This window comes from Microchirus variegatus (genome assembly GCF_963457635.1).
Source record: "Microchirus variegatus genome assembly, chromosome: 15".
Taxonomy (NCBI): Eukaryota; Metazoa; Chordata; class Actinopteri; order Pleuronectiformes; family Soleidae; genus Microchirus; species Microchirus variegatus.
Window position 1 is genome coordinate 11,672,018 of NC_139816.1, and position 24,393 is coordinate 11,696,410.

Genomic DNA, 24,393 nt, shown 5'->3' on the forward strand with positions numbered 1-24,393 from the left:
TTTTGTCAAATTTAGGAGCAAACATTTTTTTTTTCCATTCAAATTTTGGACGACATAGTATAGTATGACATTTTTGTCAAATTCTGGACCTTTTTTCAAAAGAAAAGTCAAATTTTGGACGATGTGCTATCGCATGACTTTTTGGTCAAATTTTGGACGATGTGCTATTGTATGACTTTTTGCTCAAATTTTGGACGACAGGCTATGGTATGACACTTTGGTCACATTTTGGACCATAAATATATATTTTCAGAAAAATTTTTAAATTTTGGACGACATAGTATTGTATGACTTTTTGCTCAAATTTTGGACAACAGGCTATAGTATGACTTTTTGGTCAAATTTTGGACTACATAGTATAGTGTGACTTTTTGCTCAAATTTTGGACCAGCCATTTTTTTTTTCAAGAGAACAGTCAAATTTTGGAAGAGATGCTATAGTATGACTTTTTTCTCAAATTTTGGACGACAGGCTATAGTATGACTTTGGACCAAACATTTTTTTTTTATTAAGTCAAATATTGGACGACATAGTATAGTATGACGGTTTTTTTTACCATTTTTTGGCGACAAACTATAGTATGACGTTTTTTGACAATTTTTGGATGACATACTATACTATGACGTTTTGACCGTTTTTGACAATTTTTGGATGACATACTATACTATGACGTTTTGACCAATTTTGAATGACATACTATATGACTTTTTTGACCATTTTTGGACGGCATACTATACTATGACCTTTTTGATGAATTTTGACCTTTTTTGGATGACATACTATACTATGATGTTTTGACCATTTTTGGACGACATACTATACTATGATATTTTTGATGAATTTTGACCATTTTTGGACGACATACTTTACTATGATGTTTCTGACCATTGACGGACGACATACTATACTATGATGTGTTTGACCATTTTTGGACGACAAACTATACTATGACATTTTTGATGAATTTTTACCATTTTTGGACGACATACTATACTATGACATTTTTGATGAATTTGACCATTTTTGGACGACATACTATACTATGATGTTTTTGATGAATTTTGACTATTTTTGGACGACATACTATACTATGAAGTTTTTGACCATTTTTGGATGACATACTATACTGTGTTTTTGACCAATTCTGACCATTTTTTGGCGACATACTATACTATGACATTTTTGATGAATTTTACCATTTTTGGACGACATACTATACTATGACGTTTTTGATGAATTTTGACTAATTTTGGACAACATACTATATGACGTTTTTGACCATTTTTGGACGACATAATAAACTATGACGTTTTTGACCATTTTTGGGCGACATACTATACTATGAAGTTTTTGACCATTTTTGGACGACATACTATACTATGAAGTTTTTGACCAATTTTGGAGGACATACTAAACTGTGATGTTTTTGTCCAATTCTGACCATTTTTGGGCGACATACTATACTATGACATTTTTGATGAATTTTGACTAATTTTGGACAACATACTATATGACGTTTTTGACCATTTTTGGACGACATAATAAACTATGATGTTTTTGACCATTTTTGGGCGACATACTACAGTATAGCGTTTTTGACCAATTTTGACCATTTTTGGACGACATGCTATACTATGATGTTTTTGACCAATTTTGATCATTTTTGGACGACATGCTATACTATGACGTTTTTGACCATTTTTGGACGACATACTATACTATGATGTTTATGAACAATTCTGACCATTTTTGGGCGACATACGATACTATGACGTTTTTGATGAATTTTGACTAATTTTGGACAACATACTATACTATGAAGTTTTTGACCATTCTTGGACGACATACTATACTATGATGTTTTTGACTATTTTTGGACGACATAATATACTATGATGTTTTTGACCATTTTTGGGCGACATACTATAGTATAGCGTTTTTGACCATTTTTGGATGACAAACTATACTATGAGGTTTTTGACCATTTTTGGACGACATAATGTACTATGATGTTTTTGACCAATTTTGACCATTTTTGGACGACATGCTATACTATGACTTTTTGGTAAAATTTTGGAAGACATGCTATACTATGACTTTTTGGTCAAATTTTGGAAGACATGCTATATTATGACTTTTTGGTCAAATTTTGGACAACATGCTTAAAAGTATGACGTTTTTTGTCAAATTCTGGAACAATAATATTTTTGCAAAAAAAAATTTCAAATTCTGGACGACAAAGTATAGTATGATGTTTTTGTCATGTTTTGGACGACGTAGTATAGTATGACGATTTGGTCAAATTTTGGACAACATGATTTTACAGCTTCTTAAATGTCAACATGTTCTGCTTTCCTTGCTCCATAAAAACAAAGAAATCATCCAAACTCAATTATTGTTGGTTTGTGGACAAAACAAGACATTTGACCACATCATCATTTCCAGTTTTAAAAAAAACCCCTGATCTACATTTTCTCACATTTTATGGACCAAACCATGAATCCAGAAATTATGGACAGTTTAATCCATTATGAAAACAATGGCTAGTTGCAGAACGAGAACAAACACAAATGATGTACATGTGTATTTGTTTATGGAGCAGTAAAGTGGTATTCACCTGTGATTTTGTTACCTCAGACGGACGTTTAAAGCACTTGTCAACAGAGCCTTTGTTTGATGTGTCTGCATTGATTTTCATTGTTAACATGTGACTTTAGTGAAAACCACATTCACTTGTTGCTGGTTTTTTCATGATTCGGCCTTTCCAACTCAACTGCAGCTGTCTGGAGCTCTTCAGTGTTGGGATGTTAACACAGAAACTTCACAAACACTCATTTTGGACAATAGGCCTTCTTAAAACATAAAATACTTATAGTGTTTGAATAAATGTTTATTGTCCAAAATGAGTGTTTGTGAAGTCTCTGTGTTAACATCCCAACACTGAAGAGCTCCAAACAGCTGCAGTTGAGTTGGACTGGCTTCAGCATGATAAAGCAGCAAACAAGTGAATGTGGTTTTGACTAAAGTCACCTGTTAACCATGGAAAAAGGATGTGCGCACGTTAATCACACAGAAGTCTAATTAATGTGCAGATGATTTTAAAGCAGCAGTTACTGGACACCTGGACCCCAACTGTCTGGTGGACTTTCCAGAGTGTGAACCCCTGTCATTTTTTTCAGGTTTTTTTAATGAATTTTTGTGCAAAAATTGTGAAATAAAATGTCATAACCCCCTCCTGTTATGTCTCTGGGGGTCCGGGGGGACACAAGCCCAGCCCCGTTCTCCTACCTACACACCACATGCACATGCACCACCACCTGTGAGTAATCTCTTGGGACCACGTGGTGGAATCGAACCAGCCATCACCAGACTGACACAACCTTGCGGTTGGGAACAATTCCACTACGCCACACATCCCTGTGAGATTGGGGAGCTTTTGGTGCTTTTCAGTGTTCACTCTGGATGTGGACCCTTAAAATGTTGAAGTATAAGGGAATTGAACTCTCAATCTCAGGACTTGAGTTTTCTGATGCCTGCTCTTTAACCAGCTGAGCTAACTCCACACTCTTTTTTCAGTTTTCGAACACCTATTTACTCTTTTTGGTTGAATATTATACTTAAAACATTAGTCTGTAAGATTCGAAACCTAACCCACAGGAGCCTCAGGGAACTCGAGTCATTCGCTCTGTCACATGAGCTATTTGTCTTTTGGTGCTTTTTCCTAAAATTTAGAAGCCTTTCAATGATAGAACCCACGACATCACAGTTTTTGAAATACTTAATGATGTCAGTCCGATGCTGACCGCCAAACGGTTAGTGTAATGGTTTGGACTCTTGCCTTTGGAGCAGGAGACCTGGGTTCAAGTCCTGCTTGGATCAAGTACCTTTATTTGAGCAGTTTTGCAGGTCCTCTAAGTGTTTGTCGGAGGAAGGCTACCCGCTCCTACACCCCACACACACTGCATGCCCCAACCCCCCAACCACAGTTCATCAGTGTGTGTCTGAAGTCTGGTTGTATAACCATCAACACTGTGTCAGTACACAGTGTGTGTGTGTGTGTGTGTTAATCACATGGGAATTAAAACTGCATGCATAAAGGTAATTGGTCCAACCGGGACTCGAACTTAGGGACTCCTGCACCAAAGGCAAGAGTCCAAACCATTACACCAACTGTTTGGCCTCATTTTGCTAAAATTTGGAAGACTTTCAATGACAGAACCCATGACATCACAGTTTTGAAATACTTAATGATGTCAGGTCAAAACTGACGCCCAACAGTTAGTGTAATGGTTTGGACTCTTGCCTTTGGAGCAGGAGACCCCAAGTTCGAGTCCCGGTTGGACCAAGCACCTTTATGCATGCAGTTTTAATTCCCATGTGATTAACACACTGTGGTTGGGGGGTTGGGGCATGCAGTGTGTGGGGTGTAGGAGCGGGTAGCCTTCCTCCGACAAACACTTGGAGGACATGCAAAACTGCTCAAATAAAGGTACTTGATCCAAGCAGGACTTGAACCCAGGTCTCCTGCTCCAAAGGCAAGAGTCCAAACCATTACACCAACTGTTTGGCGTCAGTTTTGGACTGACATCATTAAGTATTTTAAAACTGTGATGTCATGGGTTCTATCATTGAAAGTCTTCCAAATTTTAGCAAAATGAGGCCAAACAGTTAGTGTAATGGTTTGGACTCTTGCCTTTGGAGCAGGAGACCCCAAGTTCGAGTCCCGGTCGGACCAAGTACCTTTATGCATGCAGTTTTAATTCCCATGTGATTAACACACACACACACACACACACACTGTGTACTGACACAGTGTTGATGGTTATACAACCAGATTTCAGACACACACTGATGAACTGTGGTTGGGGGGTTGGGGCATGCAGTGTGTGTGGGGTGTAGGAGCGGGTAGCCTTCCTCCGACAAACACTTAGAGGACCTGCAAAACTGCTCAAATAAAGGTACTTGATCCAAGCAGGACTTGAACCCAGGTCTCCTGCTCCAAAGGCAAGAGTCCAAACCATTACACTAACCGTTTGGCAGTCAGCATCGGACTGACATCATTAAGTATTTCAAAAACTGTGATGTCGTGGGTTCTATCATTGAAAGGCTTCTAAATTTTAGGAAAAAGCACCGAAAGACAAATAGCTCATGTGACAGAGTGAATGACTCGAGTTCCCTGAGGCTCCTGTGGGTTAGGTTTCGAATCTTACACAGACTAATGTTTTAAGTATAATATTCAACCAAAAAGAGTAAATAGGTGTTCGAAAACTGAAAAAAGAGTGTGGAGTTAGCTCAGCTGGTTAAAGAGCAGGCATCAGAAAACTCAAGTCCTGAGATTGAGAGTTCAATTCCCTTATACTCCAACATTTTAAGGGTCCACATTCAAAGTGAACACTGAAAAGCACCAAAAGCTCCCCAATCTCACAGGGATGTGTGGCGTAGTGGAATTGTTCCCAACCGCAAGGTTGTGTCAGTCTGGTGATGGCTGGTTCGATTCCACCACGTGGTCCCAAGAGATTACTCACAGGTGGTGGTGCATGTGCATGTGGTGTGTAGGTAGGAGAACGGGGCTGGGCTTGTGTCCCCCCGGACCCCCAGAGACATAACAGGAGGGGGTTATGACATTTTATTTCACAATTTTTGCACAAAAATTCATTAAAAAAACCTGAAATGACAGGGGTTCACACTCTGGAAAGTCCACCAGACAGTTGGGGTCCAGGTGTCCAGTAACTGCTGCTTTAAAATCATCTGCACATTAATTAGACTTCTGTGTGATTAACGTGCGCACATCTTTTTTCCATGGTTAACAGGTGACTTTAGTCAAAACCACATTCACTTGTTTGCTGCTTTATCATGCTGAAGCCAGTCCAACTCAACTGCAGCTGTTTGGAGCTCTTCAGTGTTGGGATGTTAACACAGAGACTTCACAAACACTCATTTTGGACAATAAACATTTATTCAAACACTATAAGTATTTTATGTTTTAAGAAGGCCTATTGTCCAAAATGAGTGTTTGTGAAGTTTCTGTGTTAACATCCCAACACTGAAGAGCTCCAGACAGCTGCAGTTGAGTTGGACTGGCCGAATCATGAAAAAACCAGCAACAAGTGAATGTGGTTTTCACTAAAGTCACATGTTAACAATGAAAATCAATGCAGACACATCAAACAAAGGCTCTGTTGACAAGTGCTTTAAACGTCCGTCTGAGGTAACAAAATCACAGGTGAATACCACTTTACTGCTCCATAAACAAATACACATGTACATCATTTGTGTTTGTTCTCGGTCTGCAACTAGCCATTGTTTTCATAATGGATTAAACTGTCCATAATTTCTGGATTCATGGTTTGGTCCATAAAATGTGAGAAAATGTAGATCAGGGGTTTTTTTTAAAACTGGAAATGATGATGTGGTCAAATGTCTTATTTTGTCCACAAACCAAAAATAATTGAGTTCGGATGATTTCTTTGTTTTTATGGAGCAAGGAAAGCAGAACATGTTGACATTTAAGAAGCTGTAAAATCATGTTGTCCAAAATTTGACCAAATTGTCAAAAAAACATCAGTTTAGTATGTCGCCCAAAAATGGTCAAAATTGGTCAAAAACTTCATAGTATAGTATGTCGTCCAAAAATGGTCAAAAACTTCATAGTATAGTATGTCGTCCAAAATTAGTTAAAATTATCAAAAAGTCATAGTATAGTATGTCGCCCCAAAAATGGTCAGAATTGGTCAAAAACATCATAGTATAGTATGTCGTCCAAAAATGGTCAAAACATCATAGTATAGTATGTCGTCCAAAAATGGTCAAAAATGTCAAAGTATAGTATGTTGTCCAAAAATTGTCAAAATTCATCAAAAACGTCATAGTATAGTATGTCGTCCAAAAATGGTCAAAAACTCATATGATAGCATATTGCCCAAAATTTGACCAAAAAGTCATACTATAGCATGTTGTTCAAAAATTGACAAAACGTCATAAATAGCATGTCGTCCAAAATTTGACCAAAAAGTCATACTATAGCATGTCGTCCAAAATTTGACAAAAACGTCATAATAAAGCATGTCGTCCAAAACTTGACCAAAAAGTCATATTATAGCATGTCGTCCAAAATTTGACCAAAAGGTCATACTATACTTTGTCATCCAGAATTTGAAATTTTTAATGCAAAAATAGTTTTGGTCCAAAATTTAACAAAAACGTCATACTTTAGCATGTCGTTCAACATTTGGCAGAAAAGTCATAATATAGCATGTTGTCCAAAATTTGACCAAAAAGTCATACTTTACTTTGTCCAGAATTTCACATTTTTTATGCAAAAATATTTTTTGTCCAAAATTTAACAAAAAAGTCATTTCATATTATGTTGTCCAAAATTTGACATTTTTTATGCAAAAATACTTTTGGTCCAAAATTTGACAGAAAAGTCATACTATAGGATGTCATCCAAAATTCGACAAAAACATCACACAATAGCATGTCGTCCAAAATTTGACCAAAAAGTCACACTATACTGTCGTCCAAAATTTGACTAAAAAGTCATGCTATACTGTCGTCCAAAAGTTGACCAAAAAGTCATACTATAGCATGTTGTCCAAAATTTGACAAAAAAGTCATACTATAGCATGCTGTCCAAACTTTGACAAAAATACATACTATAGCATGTCGTCCAAAATTTGACAAAAATACATACTATAGCATGTCATCCAAAATTTGACAAAAATACATACTATAGAAGAATGTTGTCCAAAATTTGACCAAAACATCATACTATAGCATGTTGTCCAAAATTTGACAAAAACGTCATAAGACATGCCATCCAAAATTTGACCAAAATTTCAATTTGATAGCATGTCATCCAAAATTTGACAAAAACATTATTCTATAGCATGTCCAAAATTTTACCAAAAGGTCAAACTATAGCATGTCATCCAAAATTTGACCAAAAAGTCATACAATAGCATGTCGTCCAAAATTTGACCAAAAAGTCATACAATAGCATGTCGTCCATAATTTGACCAAAAAGTCATCCTATAATATGTCGTCCATAATTTGACAAAAAAGTCACACCATAGCGTGTCGTCCAAAATTTGACAAAAATACATACTATAGCATGTCGTCCAAAATTTGACCAAAAAGTCATACTATTGCATGGAGCCACTGTATCATCACGTACCATATAGAAGTGAGTTCATAAATAAAGTTGATACCTCATGGATATTTTTAAATCACATACTCATTTATTAATCAACCATCAGCCTATGATGCAAGTACATAATACGTTTGTGTCAGAAGTCTTTCAGTCGGAAAATCATGGAAGAATCTTGCTTAGTGAACGCGAGTTCGCTAATGCGTACTTTACGGCAGTAATCGGTGAATTATAGGAAGCTGCTTTGACATACTTAATTTCAGCCCCTGTAGATACTAGCATTTATAATGAATTTATTTATTAACCTCTTTCACTTATCAACTGTGTGATTTGGAGCATTTTAATTTGATATTTAAGGAACAAATAGAGTGAAATATCACAACAGTTTGTGTGACCATATTATATCGGTTTTGAGAAAACTTATTTTAACTGATGTTACAAAAAAAATGTCAAACTTTATTGTGGATTAACGTTAAATACATTAACATTTTAGTCCACTAGATGGTGCCAAGTGCGCACGTTCACTTACGCAACACTTGATATCGCAAATATCGTGATAAATTGTATCATGGTGACTCTGATTATTTTATATATATATATTTATATATACATATATACACATATATATAAACATATATACATATATATATACACATATATATATATAACGGCGACCTTGAGTGTCTTGAAAGGCGCCTTAAATATAATGCATTATTATTATTTTTATATATACATATATATGTATATATACATATACATGTATATACATATTTATAACAAGTAAGGATGCAACGATTATTGCATTATTAAACCAATACTAAATTAATTGTCAAATACTTTCATAATCGATTCATTGTTTGTTTGTTTTCTGTTAATGGTTTTTATTACAAAACACGTTCTTGTTTCTTTGTTCCTTATTATAAAAAAGACATAATTAAAACTGAATCATTTTTGGTTTGTGGATTTGAAAAAAAGGCATTTGAGCATCTTCATTTCCAGGTTTGAGAATCCCTGATCAACATTTTTCAAACATTTTCTGGACCAAACAAATACTCGATTAATCGAGAAAACAATAACATTAACATTTCCTGGATTATTTGTCTTTCTGTAACAAACAGAAAACATGTCATCATTTGTGTTGTTTGTGAAGAGAAATGAAAGGTGTGTGTTTACATATGGAGCAGTGACGTCACGTTAGCATTAGCAGCAGTGAACACGTGATCACTCAGGTCGGATGTTTACAACAGTTGTGAACAGAGCGTCAACAGAACATCTAAGAAAATGTGCGGATCATTTTTAAGCAGCAGTTACCACATGTTTGAGCCCGCTGCTCCTCGTCCTCCTCGGCGTCTCCTCCTGCTCCTGCTGGCTCCGTGTACGAAGAACTCCACTGGCAAACCGGAAGTGGATGATTCCAATTAGATTTATCGAGAGGGGAGGGCACGGACCGAACTAAACCAGGAGGAGTCCACTTTTCCTTGTTCTGTTTTGTGTTTTGTGATTTGCAGTTGTGTTTGATATGCGTTTGTGTTTTGTTTGTTATTTGTTGGTGTTTTCTTCCTATTTGTGGTGGTGATTTGCACTTCAACGGGATCGCTCTACAATAAACAACTGCGGTCAAGCTATGGTAATTCATTGAAACGATCCCGAACGAGCGGACTGGTAGGAATACGACATCCGGTTTTCAAAATAAGATAATAAATTAAGAATTTGTCATACGGTTAAAAAATAACGTCATTTATTTAAAAGTTCAAATGTATAACTGTTTGTGGATAGGTGGTTGACAAATAAAGCTAACTTATCATTACTATTATGGTTAATATATTCATAAAAAAGACAAATAAATAAATAAAAACTAAAACCTGCTTTGTCGTTTAAAAATGTAAACGAAAAACCCCTCATTAAATTCATTTATTCAATTTCTCATAAAGTTTTCATATCCTACGGTTCCCTGAAAGGAGCGCCGTTTCCCGAGACGCCACATGAGCGCGCTGTGCTGTGCTCGTGTACACACCTGTGACGTCACTCTGGGAAATAAGATTTGTTTCTGGACTTTTTATGGCCTTTAGGAAACGACATGAGTCGACATTAACCGTCCACCTGAGCAGACGATCACAACATCAACGCCTCTGAAAAACGGCCCGTGGAAGCATTTCTGGTTTCTTCGAATATATTCTCAGGAATAACATGTCTCGTAACATTCGTTTGAACTTGATTTCGGGAGAAAGTGACAGCCCGTACAAACACAGACTGTGCAGTCAGTTTCAAAGTCATAATGACATGTTTAATACCCAAAAACGCTATATTTCATATCAGCTTTAAGTGGAGCCTGACAGGTAGTGTTGATTCATTTCTGAATCTGAAGGAGGTATTTCTGGAAAAAAAAAAAAGAAGGTTGTTAACCAACTGAAGCATATTTCACTTCCTCTTCCTCTTCCTCTCTCCTCAGGTATCATCAGAACAGCTCTTCCCAACATGGACCGGGAGACGAGGGATCAGTACGTGCTCGTCATCCAGGCCAAAGACATGGTCGGGCAGATGGGTGGCCTCTCCGGCACCACGTCTGTCACCGTCACGCTCACCGACGTCAATGACAACCCACCTCGCTTCACTCACAGTAAGGATACACTTCTAAATTTACCTTTAGGGCCAGATGAGTTTGTCATGTAAAGTACACGTACTAATAATAACACATTGGTTCTACTACAGATCTACTAAAAATTTAAAACACACTTGAACCAGAGAACAAAACGAGGATATGCTTTGTGCAGTGGTACGGAAAAAAAAAAAAAGCCTGGCGGTTATATCACACTTGAAAAGAAGTCTTTGGAGAATATTCAATTTGCTGTATATTATCGCAAAGACTTCTTTTCAAATTGTCGCAATACTGTTTTTTTTCTGTAATGTTAGGTTGAACAAAGTTGAACCGCCCAAAAAAAAAAAAAACTCATCTTAGAATCCTCAAAATTAAAGCAACTATATTGAGTATGTTCCTAACCCAAATCCCTCTTCATCTATGTAACTTTCCAGGATTTGTATTTTCAGCAATTTTTTTTTTTTTTTTTTTAATGACCAAGGAAAAAAAAAAAAAAAAAAAAAGGCTGTCCTGCAAGATGCTTTACTCTTCATCAGAGCTGGGTGGGTGGATGGGGGGGATGCAACAGTCTTGGTCACCAGGATCAATCAGGTTGCACTTTTTTTGTTGTCAGCCTATTTCACGGGCTGCTAATGGGTTCCAGGCCGGGCTTTAGGATTCAAAGGCATGTAGCTCTTCTCATGATAATCCAAAGCGCTCGCAATGGGTTTTCTGCTGATATCCCGACCACTTTCTGGGTGGTGCACTTACCGCTGGACTGCTGTGTGAAGCCAAGTCAATTTGCTGGTCCCCAGGGGGAAAGAAAGGTTCAAGTTTGCTCAACAAGTCATCACTGTCATTTTAACCCAGTGTTGCCACTCTGGGAAGAAGAAGAAAAAAAAAAAAAGAGACTTTGGAGGAGTTTTGAGTTTCACTCCTGCTGTTATGTTCACGAGGTCATGGGTCAGAATCGATTGACCGTTTTTGGAGCATCAGCTGATGCAGTCCAAGTGCAATAGCCTAGTCCTTGGACAAAAATGAAGGGAAAAGGGGCCAAGGTTAGCTGCTTGAAAGGACAGGCAGGGTGTGTGTGTTAGTGTGTGTGTGTGCAGGGGAACATCGGAGGGAGGAAAGCAATTTTTTTGGTCTTTTAAAGAGCTGCTATTCCACGGCAAATTAAAAAGCCATTATAAAGATTACATGGCGGCAAACAATGTCAGGCAGATTAGCATTTAGACAGTGGCTGAGGGAGACAGTGCGAGGAACACAGAGAGGTCTGGTAATGAGCTCCACCATGGTGATTGGGAGATTATGATTATGAATATGATTCCCTTCTTTATTCTTAGAAGAGTACTTTAAATCCAAAAGGGTCAGACAAAAGCACATGGAACACAAAGGAGAGGCTCAGAGTAATAGAATCTTCGAGTGGACATTTCATCCTGTGAAAAGTACCACAAGGATCTCCTGTAATTCCTTCACTTTCTCTTTTTTTTTGGATTGGAATGATGACCTATTACAATTGGATAGCATTCAAGAAGTTTTATAGTTTCCTAAATTCACTCTTCTTGCTGTAAAAAAGTAGCCGAGATGTGAAATCATATAAAGATCTTTGCTTTTTCTTACTGGACATTTCTCTCTTAAATTTTCTACTGCCTGTGCTTCAGTCTATCGTGGAGGCTTTATTCTGAGTATGTCGCTATAGTACCTGTCTGTCTGTGTTATGCGACATGAATTCGAGAAAGCACACAGCCAAATCAAAGCTGAAGGGGTATGAAAGAAAAGGAGAGCCGAGCTGCTTAAAGGTGAGTTGGTCGTGAAATAAGCACATCCATTACAAGCGTCCGCTCCTGTCCGTTCTTTTCCAGAGAGCTATCAATACACGGTGCTGGAGTCGTTGCCGGTGCAATCTGTGGTGGCCAGAATCAAAGCAGCCGATGCAGATATAGGCTCCAACGCCGAGATGGACTACCGGCTCATGGACGGAGACGGGCCCGGCATGTTCAACATAACAACCGACGACGACACACAAGACGGGGTGATTCTTCTGCTGAAGGTAGGGAGGGGCGAGGAATTCAAAAACAACAACACATAATACAATGAGGAAGAAAATGAAAATTCTTAGACTGTGAAAGTAGACTATATTGTGAATATTTAATAGCACAAGTTGAGACCTTTGCATCAAGACTGTAATGGCCATAAATGCCACTGAAGCCTTTCTTCTGAAAGTCAGTGCGAAATGTTTCAGGCGGGGTATAAAGCAGCGAGGATGGTAGCAACTGTTGGAATACAGATTTTGCTGGTGTGACAGTCTGCACATGTACAGTCTATACATGGCAGGATGAATTCTCCACTGAGGGCAAACACTAAATCTAATTGGCAGATGTCTGCCTTCATTTCAGATTTAAACTATTTTTGTTATGTCTGAGATTTTGAATCGATATTTGCGTCAAAGCAGGAATTGAAACAAATCAAGACTTTGAATTTTAATTGGGCTCAAATCAGCATGAAGAATCAATGATTATGTGCAGCCCTATGAAGCACTGCTGCACCAGCTGTACACCGGAGCTACACTAAATCATTTTTACCAAATTCTGTATTTATATTCAAAATTTCATGTTCTATTCTAACACATTCGTAGGAGAAATCGTTGACTTTAATGCCTATGGAATCTGTCTTTATTTGTGTTTACTTAACACCCTCAAAGAGGAATATAATATAGTATAATTGATGTTTAGATATTAAATCTGTGTATTTCATCATCAACAAAGACCATCAATGAGTTGATCCCAATAGCAAGTGAGCTATTCCCCATGCACCTAAAACCTAATATACTGTAGCTTATTCTTCTGTGCCGTGAACCTCCTTTGTTGTCCAAAAACTATTAAAAAGACATCAGCGAGCCGCCACACACTTGCACTAGATGACATTTAGCTTTATTACGTCGACCGTGAGCTCTGGAGTTTCTGAACCGGTCACACCCACACATCATCCTGCAGCTGCTGTAAGTGCTGTACACACAGGAGCACCGGAATTGATCAGTTCACAGCTGGAAATGGTCCCCAACATTCTGCAGATGTTTGAGGATGTTCCTGAACCACTTTTAAAAGTACGACGAGGTGTTTAGGGTGCATTATGTAATAAATCTAAAGCAACTGGCCGTAAAATCCTCCTAATATGTCACAGAGACTCAGGAATAATGTTCAAATAACATAATGAACTCACCAACAACAACAGTACAGCATTAAAAAAAACATTTTGCAGACTGCAAATCATGTTTATGTTTTGAAATCATGTTTAGGCATGTGGCGCCACCTACCGCTGTCTACCAATCATTGCAGTCAGTAGAGTCTCTGCTGCCGAGCAACAACGGGTTGCCAGTTACGTCAGAAAACAAAACCTAAAAGACCTCGGTATTTTGAATTTGAATGTAGTAACCGTTTTTGGCCACATTCTTACATATGGCACCTTTAAGTTTTGCATCTTCAATGGGAAGTACTGAGTTTGGAGCTAAAAGCCAGAGACAAGATGGTCAACATGTTAACAGCCCCAGGTGTTGGGGTTAGTTGAATTCCACACAAAGAAACATTTAATTGAGGTCAATAATTATTATTTTTTTGCACTGGATAATGCGCTGACATAGGAAACGGTTGTTGTTGATACCGTTTCCCACCCAGGCTGCATAACGCTTGTTTACTTGAAGATATTAGCGTAGCTGTCTCCCCCAGTTTCCCTTGCTCCTCTTCGTCTGTCTCGCCCCGTTTCAAAACGTCCCCTGGACTTTTGGATTAAGTGATAATCACTAATGACAAATCAACAGTGACTACCTCCGACACCTTTGATCGCAGTAAACATCACCATGGTCACTCGGAGGGTTTACTGCCTCAACAGTCAGCCCGAGATTTGTGGTTGGCTACAGAAACGGAGAGAGGCAGCGCGGAGATCACTGTAGTGATTGATGAAAGGGAACAGAGAGACTGTAATGCTTAAAGAAACACTCCTCTCACCAAGGGAACTGAGATGCTATAAATAATGTCACTGACATCCGCCTACATAAATAAATAAAACTTGTCAAGTTAAATGTGTAACAAAGCCACTTATTCATTTACACGGGGAAATTTGTTGCCACATTCTTGCCTCATTTTCCGACGCTTCGGAGTTCGAGGCTCATACTTCACTTTTCAAGGTTGTCAAAGGACTTGAAATGGTCTCCTCTGGGTCACGTGGACGTGACAGTTCATCGCTGCAGCTCTTTTATGTATTTTATGTATAAGCACGAGAGAGGTGGAAACGGAGGCGTTGTTGTCTGAGGGACCGTTTTTGATCCTTTGTTTGTCTTGTACCAAACTCAACACAATTACAAAACGCTGGAGTGAGAGAGATAGTCGCTGACAATGAAAGTGTCAAATCAATGCTCTCCTGATGTATATTATGTTTTGCAACAGAGAGTTCAATAAGCCAGGCGAAATGACAAAATGTTTTACATCCATTTCAAAAGCCTTTTTCTTTCAAAATCAATATAATTGCTTTCATAGCGCAAACTAGATACAACCATTTAGTCTGACTACATTTTGTATGATAAATGTTTTTTTTTTTTTAGAGGCTAAATATTTGAGATCAATGACTCAATCCCAATAAACACCATTGTCAGAGGTGGAAAGAGTACTGAAATATTCCCATATAGTACCACTATTTTTGATAAAGTTTTACTTAAGTATAAGTAAAAGTACTCTAGTTAAAGTAAAAAGTAGCTTAGTTCAGAGTAACAAGGTTTTAACAAGTTTCTTTCTCGTGTCACACGAAAAAGGAAAGGGGACACAAATCTCACATTAATTGTTTTTAATTGAAGACAAACTTTTACAAACTAAAGTGCTGACAAAATATTTAACTTTAGCTCTTATACAGGGACCTTTGTTTATATTATTTTATTTTTCCAAAAATGCTTTCTTGAAGTATGTGAATACAGAATAACAACAACAAGAAAAGCATTCACAAAAACAATATATACTTTTTACTAACAAAAAATAAAGTATGCTAGGGGGAATAAGTATTTTACAAGGAAAATACATCATTTAAATGCAAATCTTTGCAGAGGTCATAGGTTTTGACAGTTTTTTTTCTTTTTAACTTTAAGTTACAGACAGTTCTTTCATTTTAACTTTAAAAGTACGTAAGTAGACAGTAGACATATGCACAAATATCACACGGTAATCATTTTAAATATGTTATCCAAATGAAAAGGACAATGATTATATAAAGAGTACCATTCCCATTATCGGGAATTATTCAAAATCGTTCAGCCCCATAGTCTTGACAACAGGATGTTGAATCTCAGACCAAAACATGTAGCCTCTGCTTTTGTGATGATTCACCATCTTCTACCATTTGTTAAGGCTAGATTTTAACAACTCACTATCCTTTGTGATTCATTTCCAAGGGGAAATGGTGGTTAGGGGTTAGGCTATAACATGAGAAATGGAATCAGGCCAATACTTTCGTTATGGAAGACTTACCTATTCCCAAACATACATATGTTGCGCGGTTTTTCACCTTTGATTTTCTAAAGTAAACTAAAAACCCACTTCACAGCTCACAGCTCTTTTATTTTGACAGGTAAAAACAAAGGCAAAGACCTCATGACACATGTTGCGCTATCTTCCCATCTGTTTCTCCTTACAGCCTCTGGACTTTGAAACAAAGAGCAGCTTTTCATTGAGAATCGAGGCCACAAACAGGAATATTGACTCCAACTTCTTGAGCTTGGGCCCATTTAGCGACACGACATCCGTCAAAGTGACCGTGGAGGACGTGAACGAGCCGCCTATCTTTTCCTCGCCACTTAGCAGGATGGTTGTTTCGGAGGACGCCAAAGTGGGCACCTCAATTGGGAGAGTATCTGCCCATGATCCAGACACGTCCAACAGTGGCATCAGGTACAAGCGATTTTCACAGTGCCACAAACTCAAACTCTTATCAGCTCTCTCTCTCTCAGCCACTTTGATGAGACCGTTTTTTCTACAGATGTTTGCCGCGGAATAAATATACTGCGAGAATCCCAAAGGATCCCAATGAAACGGCAGTAAAGACGACTAATTAGTTAATCCATTCAACTACTCCACATAATCTACACTCACAAAGAAGCTGCAGACCCTCCAAAGTCCCCATGTGGCTGTCACAAAGACAGTGCCAGATGGCGAGTGGGCCAAGGAGTGCAGCATTTGCAAATGTCAAATGCCATCTAAAACAAGAGAAGGGCATTCCTGCAGGAGGGTCAGGGCTCAACACTTGTGCCGTGGCATTTATTACTCAAAAACAAGCACCCGCGTTGCCAATCTGTGCAGTGTCACTCTCAAGATCCCTGCCTCTTTTGCATTAATTGAATGCATATTGTATGGTATTCATGCATGGTCTGTTAGGATTGTTAGTCATTCTAATCAGAAAATCAAATTACTGCACCATTGTAGCTGTAAATTGCCTGTTTTTGCTCGTGTGACTGTTATCAGCCTCTGCAATATATTGCGCTACATCTGTAGAAATTAAAATTATTGTGGAACTAATGCAGCCACAAGAGTCGAATTACATTGCAATAATACCCTTTGGATGTAGGCTAATTGAAGTTGTAATTTTCTGTGGAAATATGAATTGCTGTGTATTGAGAGGGTTTCATTGGTGTTTTGTGCTGAGGGACAAGTTGACGGCCGTCAAAATGTAATGGGGTTCTGTGTCGCTCCGTGGTGTAAAGTTCCATGTTCCTCTTTAGGGCTTCTATTTATATAATCTTACAAGCAGCATACTTTCTTAAATCTTCAAACTTTTGAGCGATTGTGTGTTTGTCTCCAGGTACTCCATCGACAGGAACACAGACCTGGAGCGCTTCTTTAACGTGGACGCTCTGAGCGGGATCATCAGCACAGCCAAGCCTCTAGACCGAGAGGCCAACTCGGTCCATAACCTCACCATCTTTGCTATTGAGAGCCGTGAGTTTCTTTGTTTTGTTTTTTTTTTTTTCAATTAAAACCCTGAACTCTACAACACCCATCAAGAAACAACTGTTTGCTTAAATGCTCAGCCTAAGTTAATACCTCAATATATGGCTACACAGACATATATGATATAATGAACCAGAGCTACATGCCAATACGTGGAAAAAAGTATTTTTTTTAAGGTCTTTGTCACATCAGTTATTCAGGTTTAAAGATGTTCAAGGTTGCTTCCATAAAGCCTTTAATATATCCTTTCAAAACAATTTAGCTTGAAATTTAAGAGGGTCAAAATTATTTGACGAGAAGCTGATGACATCTTCAAGGGACATTTTTCCTTCTACTGAAAACACTGATGGTCTCTGACTGAAAAGGAGCGGACTACTTTTGTCTTTCCTCTTTCTGGAAATCAAAGACCATGCTTTTTAAAAATGACTAAGACATTGTGTCAATTTAACACCTGGTCAAGTAGCTTTTTTATCTCATCACTTGAGTTAAATATAAGAAACCTTGGATCATTTCTCTGCTTTAATCCTCTTATCCATCTTTTTGTTTATACCCCGGTCGTCCTCTTTGCTATGGATAACACAATAGTTGGGTGCTGTCGGGGAATGTTAATTCACACACACAGGACGGTCATTTTGACCTCCATGTCTCCCTGAGCCACAGGGATGAGTTGCTGACTAAGGGTGGGTGATCTCAGCCACGGGTGAACTATGTTAATGTGATGTGAAGAAGTGCCGCATGCCCCTTTTTTTTTTTTTCGCCCCTTTCATCTCTCAATGTCTCCAAGGACACAAGTGCCTTTTTAAAAAAAAATATATATATATTTGTCCCTATCAATCCACCACCGTCACGCAAACACAATCAACAACAGTCATCCACACACAATCTAGGCAGCTGCGTCACGTCAGCGCAAGTTAAAAAGACAACCCAGCCTGTCATTCTGGCAGTGTCTCTGCTTTCACGTCTGCGTGAAAGGGAGTATTCTTCTTTCTTTTTTTTTTTATCCCCTCTCAATACCTTTTTTATCACTCTGAGCTTCAAAGACCCTGTTTTTATTTACATCTAAGGCACAAAGACACACTAGTCGGTTGATTCCCGAGTGTGCGCTCTTGCCTGATATAGCAACAAAGCGAAAAAAAAAAAGGAGGATATAATAATAGCCACATGAAATGTCACAACAGTCCCTCATGCATGAAGTACTGGCTTGTGACAAAGAGTGACACTCAGGCACTGTTTTCAGCTGGGAACATCTTTGAGTTCATGGACAGCAGCATCCACTGCCCTGCGCGCCTTATGACAGTATTTATAGTAAATGGGTTTCTTTGTAACTGAAGAGGGTGTAGGGACTCTTTGGTTGAGGGATGTTGTGCATTTGAGCTGCAGTCACTCACATTTCTCTATCCTCTCTGCCCAGACTATGCCAGTGACAGCGAGTATTTTCGCCCCGGGCTCCACACGTCCTTTTTATCACCGTCAAATCAGTGTGGGCCGAATGCGAGCCGCGTCATCTCTAGCCCGGCATTGGCGGCCACGCCAGGCTAAATCATCGTCTTGCACTCAGACTCAGCCATTTGGGCATCAGTGCGTGTCAGGGAGAGACAGAGGCGTGAAGCCCACTGATCGCACACACGAGCAGCCTTCCCCCGCCCCCCGACAACAAGCCCACATCTAGTGTAATCACTCTGGTGTTGCCACAGCAAAGAGAACACCAGCTGTTTAGAGGCACATTTCATTACAACAGCAACCCCCTTCCCCCCTCGTTCCTTCTTTGTGAGTGATTAAAAAAACACACAATAAATATTAATATTCAATAATTTGGCATCAACTTGCAAATGAAAGCGGTAGTGACGTCACTCAAGACAATCAGAATTCTGGTTTTTGAAGCCTTGAGATTGGTGCCATGTTGAGGGCACCGGTTGCCTGTCAATCATATAGGTGGTTTTTCCAGTAGATGGACCATAATTTACCAAATCGCCATGTTTTATTGAAGAAGACCTGAAACTAGTGATAGAGACTATTAAAAAAATGTTTATTGATGTTATAAATTAAGTGAGAAGTTGGCGTTTTATCATAGATAGACAGCAATGTTGCCCCCTTGTGGACTCTCAGTATACTCCTCACATAGCATTTATATTTATTTATGTTATATATTGTATGTGGTAACTTCTGGTGTCAGTCATCCGAAAGTAGGCCAAGAAGCATTTATCCCCTCAAACTATTAGATTTTTTGCGCATTTTGCGAATTTCGCTGTTGCCTCTGTCCTTTTTTGACATACAAATGAATAATTCCATGTTCTGTAACGTCTCCAAGCTAACACGAGATGTAAATACTGCTCATTCATGTGGAGCATTTTGCTTCATATCCAAGTTAAGCAACAGCTGTGTGGCACTAACACTCACTTTCTCTTCTTTTTTCCAGAGGATCCAACCCAAATTGGAAAAGGCGTCACTCTCATCACAGTTACGGACATAAACGACAACGCCCCGGTTTTTGCCATAGACTATGAAACTGTCCTCTGCGAGAATGCCAGGCCAGGCCAGGTAAGACCTAGGATGTCTCGACAGTTGATTATACTTCACTTTCATTTTTCCTCTAGCCCCTCCCTCCCTCCCCCCCCCCCACACACACACACACACACACACACACACTCTCTTGAAGTTTGACTTGCAGTGACAGCCCGCTGACTCTCAAAGCCATTAAAAGTCTTTCTTGTTCCTCAAAACAAGTCTACTGCGCGCACACACATCCTCTCAGCGGCTCGAGGTCATTCCAGGTGGAATCGGCATCATTTGTATGAGACACATCCTCAAGATTTAGTAGCAGGTATCGTAGGTGTTATTGTTCATTAGAGATGTTACTCTCATCCCATACTGTCAGAGCCGACTAAATTAATGACAGTGCTTGACTCTGCCTGTGGACCGAATCTGCGGTAATATCACGGTGTAATGTGATATATCTCATGCTGCGGTGGAGCTGTGTTCTGCCTTCGCTTTGACTCTCTCTGCGGAAGCTCCTTGTAATTAGTCGATCACCAGTGAGGGCAGAGGGGTGGAAAATGCCTCACAATACACAATAGAAAACCCGGGAGGTTTGAGGGTTTTGAGGTTTCGGTCCAGGAAAAGAAGCCGTAGCCATGCATCTCATATTCCCTGTGTTTAGCATTTGGCCTCATTGTTGCTAAATGACTGGTGTGTCTGTGGGGGTGATTTGTCTACTCTTGGCATTTGGAAAATACAATCAGAGGCGGGGGTAAAGGAGGCGTGCAGACCTGAATAAGTACAATTGATCAGAATGATGCATTGTTTGGGGAATGGCTATTAGGGCCCTTTTAAATATGTTATTTGCATTCATATTTCGCAATCTGTCACGGTGCTCACGGTAGTGTGAACAAAAATAGCAAATGATTTCGTTTGTGGAAAAAAAAACGAGAGACAATATTTCATGTTTGCATTTGTTGTTTTCGTGTGGGTTTTTGATTCGTGCTTGGACTCTGCTTGACCACATTGTGCGTGTGTGTGTGTGTGTTTTTTTTTTAAATGAGGTTACTGCGGCTTGTGGGTATTCTTGAAAGCCGAGCATGGTTTGCTCGCTGTGTATGTTTATCTCACATTTTTGCACTTTAAATCACACACACACACAAAATGCAAAGCGAGCTTCAGTTTATACAACTTTCGAAGATATTGCTAAATTTAGATTTAATTCAGTATGTTTAAGCCTCAGGGCAGAGGATGTGGAGTAAACACCGCCTCTATATTAGCAGTTATTGAAGAATTCAGTTTTCCACAGCTGAATGAATGCCTGTTTCAGTTAATGATCCTGCCACAAATCTTCATATGGTTTGTTGCTCACCGACTCCAAATTTAGAGCGACACAAACTACACAAACTATCTATCGATAGATACCTGTCGATACACAAAACAAACTTTCAAGATTCAGCACGTAGTTTTAGATTAGTTACATCTCGCCGCTTATGGCACTGAGACGATGACAATAGTGGAACTAAGTAATTCCCCAACAAGCAGCCCTCAGGACATGGCAACAGCCATGGTCCATGACGGCATCATCAGCAGGAAAAAGGCTAGAGCAAATGCGTAATTACTCAGCAGGAGCGGACAGATTGCCTACTCAATGCGCCACCCCAGGTGTAACTACGAGCCACTCCGCTGTAAAGCATGGAGCAGGCTGGTGACGGAGGCCCACGTCCTCGTCCAGCCGGCGAGTTAACGTGCAGCATTTAAATCCAGTCCAGATAGTATTCAAGTGGTACAGTCATAAACGGCCTGCTTTAGCTCTGAGCTAGGTTTACTACCAATGCAAACATGTCAAGACGCTTCCAGTGTATACCTACGCAAGCTGTGTGGGAATGTGTACCTAGTACACACTGAAGTGAAATGCCCAAGAAAAAGTTTTAGGAATAGGAATAAATATCTGACCAAGAGAGAGAAAATGAAATGGTTGTATAGCTACACGAGTAAGATGCAAAAAGAGGCATTTAAAAGCATTTTGTTTTTGCTAATTGATTGATTTTAACATTTTATGCCTTGCGATGGCAACCCTTTTGGTGGAGGATAAAGCGGTAGATAATGGATGGATTAACATTTTATATTTTTTTTTATATGTACAAATCCAACATTTTATAAGATATTAACTGTTATAAAACAAGTGAGATGTTGGCTTTTTGTCATAGATTTTAATTCACACAGCCAACCAGCATTGTCGCCGCCTTGTGAATTCTTACCATACTCAGCACATTCTTATTTCTGAGATGTCCTCAAGCAGTATTATGTGCATTTTATTATTGACGTGATATTTGGTAACTTTTGAACTTTTAACTAATTCTGATTTCTGAGGAAGCTCAGGTACCACCAGCAGTGGTACATGTACCACAGTTTGAGAACCGTGGCCATGGAGCATTTCGCTGCTACACAAGCTCTGGTCTAAGCGTGTGAACTGAGCACTGTGCACTGTAACTGCTCTTGTCACTGACACTCTTTTATGAAATCACCATGCTTTAACGGTGCTTTTCTAATGGGTCGTTCTTCGTGCTGTCATGTGCACTGACTGATGTCTTGTCTTTATGTTTCATTTTTTTTATATTGGTAATAAAGGTTTCATCCCTTTCTCACATGGGACTGAAACATCACAAGCTGCATGCAAATGCATCATGAGCAAAGTCGTTTTTTTTATTTTTTTTTATTAATGAACATATTAAATTTAACGTGATTTTCTACATTTTGATTGGGAGAAAACACATTTTATTTTATCGTCAAAATGACTAATAATCTGTATTTTTATACATATATTTGATATAGTCCCTGACAATGTATTGTTTTATGTACACAGGAGTATATAATATTGCTTTTTTCCATATGTGATGGCAAACACTCCTCTGACTATGTGATAACACCGTGAAGCCACAGTGTGAATTCACATTGACGTGATTATACGACTCTACACAGAGAAGAAGGTTATTATTTTTCATTCGTGCAGCATTTCTCAATAATTCTAATAACAGCTTCTGTTCAAATACATTCTCCTGTTCGGGGGGCAAACAACGAAGTGAAACAGTGTAAAGACAGTGAGCAGGTAAAAAAATAAGAAATTCAGGATGAAATTCATAGACAAAAACACACACACACACACACACATACACCGAGCAATGAAAAAGTGAGAGGCTGACATTTGAATGCGAAAGCTCTGTATGAATTACAACTAGGTGTTGGCTGTCTGTTAGCAGATCTGTCAGATATTGGCTCCACCACCTCACTGACTCTTAATTAATTAAAATACTCTGTTTACTATATGTCAGAGGCACTGGACAGTCGGCTAAGGTTTTTTTTTTTTTTTTTTTTTTCTTTTTAATCGTAGGCCGCCCACTGGCTGTCACGCCCATTGGCTTACTCACAGCTGCGACAGAGATGAAATAATATTGGCCAGTTGGGACCAGAGTTGACTCAGTGGCTCTGTAGCACAGATTAACAGGGAGCGAAGCGATGAAATAACCTGCCATTTTTCAGGCCTAATTGAGGCCGTCTCGCGGTACTGGCACTCTCCGGAGATGCCACTTGTTACGGATCATCGGTGCGTCTGTCTTCTGCCATAATGTTAACACATATTATGATGGGTGTTTGTGCGGCAGGGGCACTGGGAATAGTGTGTGTGTGTGAGAGAGAGAGAGAGAGAGAGAGAGTGGGTGGGTGGGGGTCATGCTGTACAATCACTTCCGTGTAACCATTACATACATGAGTGGACTTGGCATTCTGCTGCCCCCCCCCATCTGCTCCTCTGCTCCTCTGCTCCTCCCTGCAATCCTGCAGCATAGACGATAGACCAGTGGTTCTCAAAGTGGGGTCCAAGGACCTGTAACGGGGGGGGGGGAGGGGTGTGTTAAATGTAATTAGCAATATCTTGTAAAATGACACCTTTTCAGACAGGTGAAACGATTATTCAGACATTTGGACCGGGTTAAAAAAAAATCCACACTTTTAGTTTACATTTCTTGGCATTTTTAAAGGTGCCATATGTAAGAATGTGGCCAAAAACGGTTACTACATTCAAATTAAAAATACCGAGGTCTTCGTTTTCTGACGTAACTGGCAACCCGCGGTTGCTCTACTGACTGCAATGATTGGTAGATGCAAGTAGGTGGCGCCCCATGCCAAAACATGATTTCAAAACATAAACA

At 39.1% G+C, this 24,393-nt stretch overlaps 1 protein-coding gene across 1 annotated transcript in view; it reads left to right on the forward strand.

The window, feature by feature from the left end:
* LOC310937551 (cadherin-7-like) overlaps positions 1-24,393 on the forward strand; it is a gene marked incomplete at both ends in the record, with an annotated part of 115,072 nt that overhangs the window by 63,132 nt on the left and 27,547 nt on the right. The window contains 5 exons of the mRNA XM_083901834.1: positions 10,599-10,766; positions 12,590-12,777; positions 16,401-16,654; positions 17,562-17,698; positions 20,127-20,248. Of these exons, the coding sequence (XP_083757960.1) occupies positions 10,599-10,766; positions 12,590-12,777; positions 16,401-16,654; positions 17,562-17,698; positions 20,127-20,248 (869 nt within the window). The remainder of the gene's footprint in view (positions 1-10,598; positions 10,767-12,589; positions 12,778-16,400; positions 16,655-17,561; positions 17,699-20,126; positions 20,249-24,393) is intronic.